The sequence below is a fragment of the Triticum urartu genome, unplaced genomic scaffold (genome assembly GCF_003073215.2).
Source record: "Triticum urartu cultivar G1812 unplaced genomic scaffold, Tu2.1 TuUngrouped_contig_6068, whole genome shotgun sequence".
Taxonomy (NCBI): domain Eukaryota; kingdom Viridiplantae; phylum Streptophyta; class Magnoliopsida; order Poales; family Poaceae; genus Triticum; species Triticum urartu.
This window is the reverse complement of record NW_024116797.1, coordinates 1-9,856: the sequence shown is the minus strand read 5'-3', so window position 1 is coordinate 9,856 and position 9,856 is coordinate 1. Positions and strand designations below refer to the sequence as shown.

General features: G+C 42.8%; 1 protein-coding gene across 2 annotated transcripts; it reads right to left on the bottom strand.

The window, feature by feature from the left end:
- Positions 1-699: 699 nt before the first annotated feature.
- LOC125530099 (YTH domain-containing protein ECT1-like) lies at positions 700-6,849 on the bottom strand. 2 transcript variants are annotated; one of them, XM_048694491.1, is made up of 9 exons: positions 6,714-6,849; positions 4,028-4,104; positions 3,795-3,936; positions 3,527-3,582; positions 2,978-3,436; positions 2,178-2,708; positions 1,876-2,088; positions 1,570-1,716; positions 700-1,244 (listed from the first exon to the last, which is right to left on the bottom strand). In XM_048694491.1, exons 3-9 carry the CDS (start codon positions 3,832-3,834, stop codon positions 1,044-1,046), a joined length of 1,647 nt encoding a protein of 548 aa, XP_048550448.1. In that variant the 5' UTR covers positions 3,835-3,936; positions 4,028-4,104; positions 6,714-6,849; the 3' UTR covers positions 700-1,043. The 2 variants fall into 2 exon arrangements, with proteins under 2 accessions (XP_048550448.1, XP_048550447.1); XM_048694490.1 differs by lacking the exon at positions 6,714-6,849 and adding an exon at positions 4,515-4,542.
- Positions 6,850-9,856: the final 3,007 nt, after the last annotated feature.

Here is a 9,856-nt window from a genome sequence, read left to right as displayed (position 1 = left end):
ATGCCACCTATTTGAATCCTAAAATATTTTAGTTTATTTCATTGTATTAGAAAATAAAATAAAGGTTTTCTTCAAACAAGAGCGTGCAGATGGAAAATTTGCTATGAAAAATATAAGGCAAAGCAATTATATATCTATGTTGGTTTTGCATAAAAGAATTTGCTTCAGAGTTCCACCCACCTCAAAAAAGTTTCGTCCTCCACCATAAGTATTACACATCTACTCCCTTCGTTCGAAAATTCTTAGAAATGGTTATCTAGACCGGGTCTAGATACAACCATTTCTAAGACAAGTATTTCCAAACGAAGGGAGTAGTCGAAGATTCATGTGGATATTTTATTTTATTTTTCTTTTTTATGCTTAATTGTGTCTTGAGATGTGCAATAATTAGAACACATCTAGCCTGCCCAGACAAACCCTTTTCAGAATTTTCTGAACAAAACTGCTGTGCACAACAGTGCATGGACAAAATCTGGACGTTGTCCATTTTAAACGGTGCTGATTTGCTAAAAGATGCTATCTAACGGACGATTTGATCTGTCATCCAGATTTCGTCTCAAAATCTGTCGTCCCTGTGGCACTGCCCTTTTTTGAAACTTCTAACACCACTTCAGGTTATTATTTTTAAAACTTAAAGCTCCACGTAGGCCAGAGTCGCACAGAAGAAAACATGAGATGCAAAACATAAGATAAATAAACAACTCTGAAACAGACAAGTTACTTCTTGCAAAACCAGTACAAATCACCACACCTAGGTACATTTTCTACCGACGACAAGATAAAAAAGACAACACACCACCACCCCAGATCAACAAATGATGATCTCTATCTCCTACCAGCCGAACTCAACTCCAAGATAGAGAAATAATAATACAGGGGGGAAATCTCAAGAGAAACCTAACCATATCCCTCAAACTTTCTGCAAAAACACCTACAGAACCCCAACAGAACCCTGATTGCCTCCAACAGTTGAACTGCGCCAGCCTCCTCCAAAACTCCCAAGCTGTCATGTCACCTTACTCACAACTCAACAGACAAAAAAATCAGCAGCCATTCGCGACAGCCAAGCTTGCGGCTGTGGGGTTAGCATCTTTCGGGGCAACGCCACTCACGGCAGCCGCCTCCACATTGTCTTCCACCACAGATTTGTTCTCTCCGGTAACTTCAGGCTTCTGCGATTCCTGCGCATTGCCGGAATCATTTTCAGTGTTGTCAACAGTAGGCAGCAGCTTCGGACTCGTGATCTGCATAATAATTCAATAAAAGAAGTTTGAATGAGTAACATGACAGTTTTAACAACTTCAGCCTTTCTAATAGATGATAAGTTGATTGGATCAGGGAAAGGACTCAAGCTGAAAGTAGGTCATGCAAACTACCAAATCGGAAAATGGAAGTCCTTACATTTTACAAGGAAGATGGCTACAACACTAATGACACCACACACACAAAAAGACTAGGAACACTCTAAAATGGCATATAACTACAATGTAAGCTAGCACCAAGAATTACCCTTCACCAGATCTAAGAGGCTTGCACCAACAACCTAAACTAACGTGCTATGTATTTTACCTTCTTCAGTTGTTGCTGCCGCTGTGATTTCCTCTCTTGCATTATCTTCTCACGGTTATCATAAAAGCTGAAGTCATCCAGGATGGATGTTTTGGAGACATGATCCTTGAAAATCTTCAACACCTGAAGGCCTTGCTCGAGCTTGACCTGCAGTAGGTATGGAAAAGAAAGACATTAAGCACAGTTTGACACCAGCATGCAAAATTAGGGAACACCTATAAAGATGTCATAATAACAGCAGCATGCCTCAGACTTATTAAGGCTTCTTGGTATTACAACAATGAAATGTACAGGCACTATTCTCACCTCCTGTGTATCTCTGCTGTTTGTCACTGGTTTGTTTTCATTATACTCGAGAATGATATGCTTTAACAAGTTGTTGGGAATATCCTTGACAATGTGCCACTTGACAGGGAAGCAACCAGTCCACTTGTCTTGCTGCCAGTGTTCCACCGTCTTGTCAAAATCAACCTGGCCAACCATCTCAGCGAGACCAACAAACTGCCCACTGGTGTTAACCTGAAAAAAGAACATCATACTCATCAGCTTACCACAAACTTGTTGATAATGCAAGACTTCTGAAAAGAGCACAAGATCTGAAAACTTACAGAGAAGAGAAGGAATACAGGAGAATTGACAGATTTAGCTTCCAGATAAGCACTGTCAAGCTTTTTATTTCCATTAGGTGTGCTAGCCCAAACATTGTACTTGATGCTCTTGTGAACATCATCCTCGCTGTACGACTTAATAATAAAGAATTTGGCATTTTCATAAGTGTCAGCTAAGTCAGACCCGTTGTACTGATCCTGCACAACTGCATTAGAGCCATCAGTAGCAGAAACATCCTGTGCTTTGACAGCTGTCACAGCAGCAGGTCCAAAGCCCTGTTGGTTATTATAGAGTCCACTCCGTGGTCCTCTCTTCAACTCATTCAAACCATCCAAGTTTTCATTGGGAAATCCATACGATCCATACGCTGTCCTCCCTCGGGGCTTGTATTTTCCATCCGACAGATTATTCCACCCACCATACATTCCTGGCCCATAAAACTGGGATCCATACCAAAAGCCACCATAGGCATTGCTGTTGTACATTCCATTAGCAGCATACATTGAAGCCACCGGTGAGTTAGGTAAACTCTGCAAATATGTCCATTTTAAAAAATCAGTATCTGAATGTACAAATTAATACAGCTGCAGGTTATGTTGAATTCAGCAACCAACAGAAGCAGTCAAAGTGCAAGGTGACATGGCAGGAATCAAACTCAGTAAAGCACAAGCATTCAGCAAGCCACAAAGGTGCAGACATTAAACAACAATGCTTAGAGTTAATAATATTCTGTGGCACAAGCTTTTGAGAAATGATCAGCAAATAAAACAACAGGTTTAGTGGCAGCAACAGTACATACCATCAGAGGAGGAAGAGGTTGAGTATTCTGATTCTTCGACTGAACCTTGCTTTTAGGATTTGAATCAGTTGAAGTAGGATTGCCACTAGAAGGCTTCTGCTGTTTTCCCTGGTAGATTTGGCCACCGTACCATGGATAAGCTGGTCTGCTACTTTGGTTCAGGTAACTACCATTGTTCCCACTTGGGTTCAGTGGTGTGGATGTCTTCTTCAGACCTTTTACCTCATCAACACTGTTTGCAGTGGCTTTGGGAGCACTGGCTACGGCATGCAGCGGATCAGCAACAGTAGAGGAAATATCCTTTGATGGGGCTAGCTTGTCAGTTTTAGACTTGTATTGTGGCTTACTGGCAGTATTCTGGGGCTGGTGGTATGATGATGGGTACTGATATTGCTGTGACCCATACATCTGACCATCATGCCCATATTGAGGATAGCAGTACATGTCACCATAGGCACCCTGAAAACCAATATTTGACGTGTCAATCCAAAGAGGGCCAGTCAATTGCAATTGCCAAAAACCTTGTGATGTCGGAGGTGTAATACTCACAGCGGTAGGTGTTTCCACTCCATCCTGATTCAAGTACATGGAATAATCACCCCAACCTGCAAAGGCAAAAAAGGGTGTCAATAATATTAATACGAAGATGCAGTCTATGTAATTGTGCTTGTAAGTGACAAATACTACAAAATCATTCATATACAGGGTAAATCATTTAAACAATGCAGTGTGATTTATAAAATTGCAATCATGTTACTAAATCACCAGAAACAACATAAACTAAATAGGAGTAGCACAATTGGGCATAGTGCCTCACCTGCGCAATAGTAAGCAGCAGGGTAGGCGCCATAATACATGCTTGCATCGCTGTAATCCTGTGGATTTGCCCACTGCTCGGACGCCCGTGGGTTCCGTGTGGCCGCCACACCATTCAGCTTGCCGCCCAGCCCTCCGGATGCCTGCAAAGTAGAAAGCGGGCAAAGAGATAGGTTCAGCACAAGGTGATTCAATAAGATGCGATATTGTGTTGCAGAGAGAAATGGATCACACCTTCTCCTTCGCCGCCGGGGCGTCGATGGCTTCAGTCTTGGCATCAAGGGATAGCTTCTGCAGCAAATTCGTAGCCTCTGCAGCAAGGGCGGTCAAGGGAAACTGACACAAGCGTGGACTAGAGATTCGGAGCAAAGATTCGAGTTCCCAGCCAAGAAACGGCGCGGTCAAAAACACCACGAGATCACGGCTCCTCGCAGGAAATCACACGCCTTTCATGGGAAAGCAGGAGCACCAAACAACAGCCGCAAACAAAAAACACAGAAAATACCTAATTCTAACAAGCAAACCGGCTTGGAATCGTCGAGAGCACCAGGTGATGCACTGGAGCGACGAAATCAAGCAAACCACCGGGAGACCCGAGCAAACTAGCCGGAGATCCGAGCAGCCGTCAAAAAGCCAACGAGAGAACTCGGAAAAAAAGGCAAAAAAAAAAGAGAGAAGGTAGGGGGACAGAGGTGCGGAATATATGTAGGTACAAGGATACGGTCGGCGGCGGCTGCGGCTGGGGGTGGCCGGGGGGGGCGCGCCGGCCGGGGCGGCGCTCCGGGGGAGCGGGGTGGCGGCGGCGGCGGCGCGGGGGAAAAACCCTGGGAGAAACCCTAACGAGGCGATACGTTTGGTAGGTGGGAGAGGGGGAGGAGAGAGAGACGGAGAGGAGAGATAAATAATTCGGCGACGGGTTTGGATGCTTTGCCTCGTGTTTTCTATGGCCCGGATCGTAGGCCGATGTATTTGGGCCTAGAGCCCATTCCATCCGCAGCGTGTTCTCCTCGTGACCTCAGATCCTTCGTTCCCCTAAATAAAAGTCAGATCCTTCGTCTAAAACATGGTCTCTCCCTTCACTAACATGGCTAATTCTCAAAAAAGAAATTGTTTTGGATATTACAGTATGGACTACGTTCGAACTGAAATGAATGAACAAATACACTAAAACATGTCTATATACATCCAAAAGTTAAAACAACTTATATTTGTGAACGGAGGATGTAGTTATTATTTCTCAACATAAAAGAATTATCTTATATTTAAAAATAAGGGCTAAACCGTTTATATGTATCCACATAGGTTTTCTTAAGGTTGTTTTTCCTAAGGTAAATAGAGCTCCATCCGATCCATATTACTTGTTACTGAAATGAATGTATCTGGACGTATTTCGGTTCTAGATCCATCCATTTCCGTGACAATTTATATAGATCAAAGGGAGTACATTGATTAAACAAAATGGGGATTATAACATAGCTGGTGAACCTACAAGCATATGTGTTTACTATGGCTACATCTGTATGATTGTGCGGCATAGAACATAGTAAGGACGCAAGAGGAGAGTGGTGGGAGAAAAAGAATGGAAATAAGAAACAACATACCAAAAATAATCCTTGGCGCTTGGACAAGATGTTGACACACTGGGCGTGGGCGTGGTCATGCCGGGTTTTGTCCGGGGAGTTGGGTATGAAAGGGGTCCATCCACGTGGGGCCACGCTTGTAATACGGATGAGGCTCTACATCTGCATAAATAGTTCCAAGTGGGGCCACACAGGTATTTCGTTTTTCTAGTTTTTTTTTCTTCAAAAAGACCATAAAAGGTGGGGGTCCACAAGTTTGATTATCTGAAAGTTAGTTTTTTTAAAGACCAGAATACTAATAGTTTAGACCGCCAAAAGTTGTAATTTCAATTTTTAAAATACCGAAAGTTGAAAACTTGAAAGTTACAAAAAAAATCCAGAAAGTTCTCAAATTCCAAAGGTTGGGACCAAAAATCAAAAGTTAATACTACATTTTTCAAAAGTGCTAAAAAAAGAGAAAAACATCAAAAAAATGGAAAGAACCTGAAATGGGAAACGCCATAGGATCATGCCCTCAGGGAGAAGTTGGAGCATCAAACAACAACCACAAAAAAATGGAAAACCTAATTCTCACGAGGCAAACGGGTTTGGAATCGCCCAAGGCACCAGGGATGCACTAGAGCAAAGAAATAAAAAAGGAAACCACCATGAGACATGAGCAAGATACTCAAAGATCTGATTAGTCATCAAAACAAACCAAGGAACTCGAATAAACCAAAAAAGAGATAGGGTAGGGGAACATAAGTGTGGAATATACATGTGTATAAAGATATGGATGGCGACGACATCGACGGTGATGATCCGGGGCAGGGAGGTGGCGGTGGAAGTAGCCATGGTGGCGATCCAAGGCAGCGGGTTGGCAGCGGCGCGGGGAAAACTGTGGGAGAAACCCCAACAGGGAGGCACTCTGTAGGGTGAGGGAGCGAGAGAGATGGGCAATAGATATATGGTTCAGGCAAGTATATGTCATCTCCTTTGGATGTTTACCTCGTGTTTCTTTCATTTGTTATGGGCCTAGATCCTAGGCCAACATATATGGGCCTATGAGCCCACTCCATTTGACAACAGGTTTTCCTCATCCAAACTCGTATGTGTCAACTTATCAAGAATCATGGATGATTAGAATGTTGTAGTTCTTTGTTAAAGATGCTCATCTTGGTCCCTTTACAAGAACCACACGATTGTTACTGCATTTGTTAGATGGTCACTAAATTACTAACATTTACAATAACGCAGAGCGTCCGTAAAAAAGCCAACGAGAGAACTCGGAAAAAAAGGCAAAAAAAAAAGAGAGAAGGTAGGGGGACAGAGGTGCGGAATATATGTAGGTACAAGGATACGGTCGGCGGCGGCTGCGGGGGGGAAAAACCCTGGGAGAAACCCTAACGAGGCGATACGTTTGGTAGGTGGGAGAGGGGGAGGAGAGAGAGACGGAGAGGAGAGATAAATAATTCGGCGACGGGTTTGGATGCTTTGCCTCGTGTTTTCTATGGCCCGGATCGTAGGCCGATGTATTTGGGCCTAGAGCCCATTCCATCCGCAGCGTGTTCTCCTCGTGACCTCAGATCCTTCGTTCCCCTAAATAAAAGTCAGATCCTTCGTCTAAAACATGGTCTCTCCCTTCACTAACATGGCTAATTCTCAAAAAAGAAATTGTTTTGGATATTACAGTATGGACTACGTTCGAACTGAAATGAATGAACAAATACACTAAAACATGTCTATATACATCCAAAAGTTAAAACAACTTATATTTGTGAACGGAGGATGTAGTTATTATTTCTCAACATAAAAGAATTATCTTATATTTAAAAATAAGGGCTAAACCGTTTATATGTATCCACATAGGTTTTCTTAAGGTTGTTTTTCCTAAGGTAAATAGAGCTCCATCCGATCCATATTACTTGTTACTGAAATGAATGTATCTGGACGTATTTCGGTTCTAGATCCATCCATTTCCGTGACAATTTATATAGATCAAAGGGAGTACATTGATTAAACAAAATGGGGATTATAACATAGCTGGTGAACCTACAAGCATATGTGTTTACTATGGCTACATCTGTATGATTGTGCGGCATAGAACATAGTAAGGACGCAAGAGGAGAGTGGTGGGAGAAAAAGAATGGAAATAAGAAACAACATACCAAAAATAATCCTTGGCGCTTGGACAAGATGTTGACACACTGGGCGTGGGCGTGGTCATGCCGGGTTTTGTCCGGGGAGTTGGGTATGAAAGGGGTCCATCCACGTGGGGCCACGCTTGTAATACGGATGAGGCTCTACATCTGCATAAATAGTTCCAAGTGGGGCCACACAGGTATTTCGTTTTTCTAGTTTTTTTTTCTTCAAAAAGACCATAAAAGGTGGGGGTCCACAAGTTTGATTATCTGAAAGTTAGTTTTTTTAAAGACCAGAATACTAATAGTTTAGACCGCCAAAAGTTGTAATTTCAATTTTTAAAATACCGAAAGTTGAAAACTTGAAAGTTACAAAAAAAATCCAGAAAGTTCTCAAATTCCAAAGGTTGGGACCAAAAATCAAAAGTTAATACTACATTTTTCAAAAGTGCTAAAAAAAGAGAAAAACATCAAAAAAATGGAAAGAACCTGAAATGGGAAACGCCATAGGATCATGCCCTCAGGGAGAAGTTGGAGCATCAAACAACAACCACAAAAAAATGGAAAACCTAATTCTCACGAGGCAAACGGGTTTGGAATCGCCCAAGGCACCAGGGATGCACTAGAGCAAAGAAATAAAAAAGGAAACCACCATGAGACATGAGCAAGATACTCAAAGATCTGATTAGTCATCAAAACAAACCAAGGAACTCGAATAAACCAAAAAAGAGATAGGGTAGGGGAACATAAGTGTGGAATATACATGTGTATAAAGATATGGATGGCGACGACATCGACGGTGATGATCCGGGGCAGGGAGGTGGCGGTGGAAGTAGCCATGGTGGCGATCCAAGGCAGCGGGTTGGCAGCGGCGCGGGGAAAACTGTGGGAGAAACCCCAACAGGGAGGCACTCTGTAGGGTGAGGGAGCGAGAGAGATGGGCAATAGATATATGGTTCAGGCAAGTATATGTCATCTCCTTTGGATGTTTACCTCGTGTTTCTTTCATTTGTTATGGGCCTAGATCCTAGGCCAACATATATGGGCCTATGAGCCCACTCCATTTGACAACAGGTTTTCCTCATCCAAACTCGTATGTGTCAACTTATCAAGAATCATGGATGATTAGAATGTTGTAGTTCTTTGTTAAAGATGCTCATCTTGGTCCCTTTACAAGAACCACACGATTGTTACTGCATTTGTTAGATGGTCACTAAATTACTAACATTTACAATAAGACATTAGTGTACACTACATTGCCATTTTCATTGTAAATGATAATTGCGTGCATCAATGATTTTGATGTCACAGTTAGTGTAAACACTACAAAACATGCATTATTTTGTGACGTTTCACCCGCCTTTGTGACCATTGCTATTGGGAGAATATTGGCAAACGAATTAGCATGGACACCAATCACAGAGTCACTGAACGAAAATATGATGAAAGGCTCACCTGCTTAACTTTGAAGTTTTGAACCCACGAAGACAAAAAAATCTTCAAATATGGGGCGATGGCGAGAAGTTTGCACCACCTGCGATTTCTCCGGGTAGGGGCAGCGCGTTGGTAGTTCGTCTCCAAGCACCCCTCACAGCATGGTGCCCTCTCTCCCTCTCGTCGACATCGTCGTCGTCAGAATCCACCATGGTCCCTTGCCTTCTCTCTTCCCTATAGCCGCCACATGCACTATCCTTCTCATCTCTTCCTCCTGAATCAGTCAACCGACATGTGGAAGGAGTCGACCAGCCACCCAGTTGTTGGGCGTAGCTACATGTGCTAGCGACAACAGGACGGGAGAGCCTAGGAGGTCTCACCGGAGGTAGACTTGTCTGGCAGGGAGGGGGAGGGGGCAGGAAGGCAGACACATGATGGGTTGGGAGTTATAAAGGAGGAAGGGGAAGGGGAAAGTTATGTGTGACCTGCGAGAGCGCTCAATCAACGAGAGAGGGTGCTCGTGAGGCCAGATTGTAGCGGGTCCCTAGCTAGTAACTGATGAAGGAAATATGCCCTAGAGGCAATAACAAAGTTGTTATTTATATTTCCTTATATCATGATGAATGTTTATTATTCATGCTAGAATTGTATTAATCAGAAACTTAGTACATGTGTGAATACATAGACAAAAACAGAGTGTCACTAGTATGCCTCTACTTGACTAGCTCGTTAATCAAAGATGTTAAGTTTTCTGATCATAGACATGTGTTGTCATTTGATGAACGAGATCACATCATTAGAGAATGATGTGATTGACTTGACCCATCCGTTAGCTTAGCACAATGATCATTTAGTTTACTGCTATAGCTTTCTCCATAACTTATACATGTTCCTATGACTATGAGATTATGCAACTCCCGAATACTGGA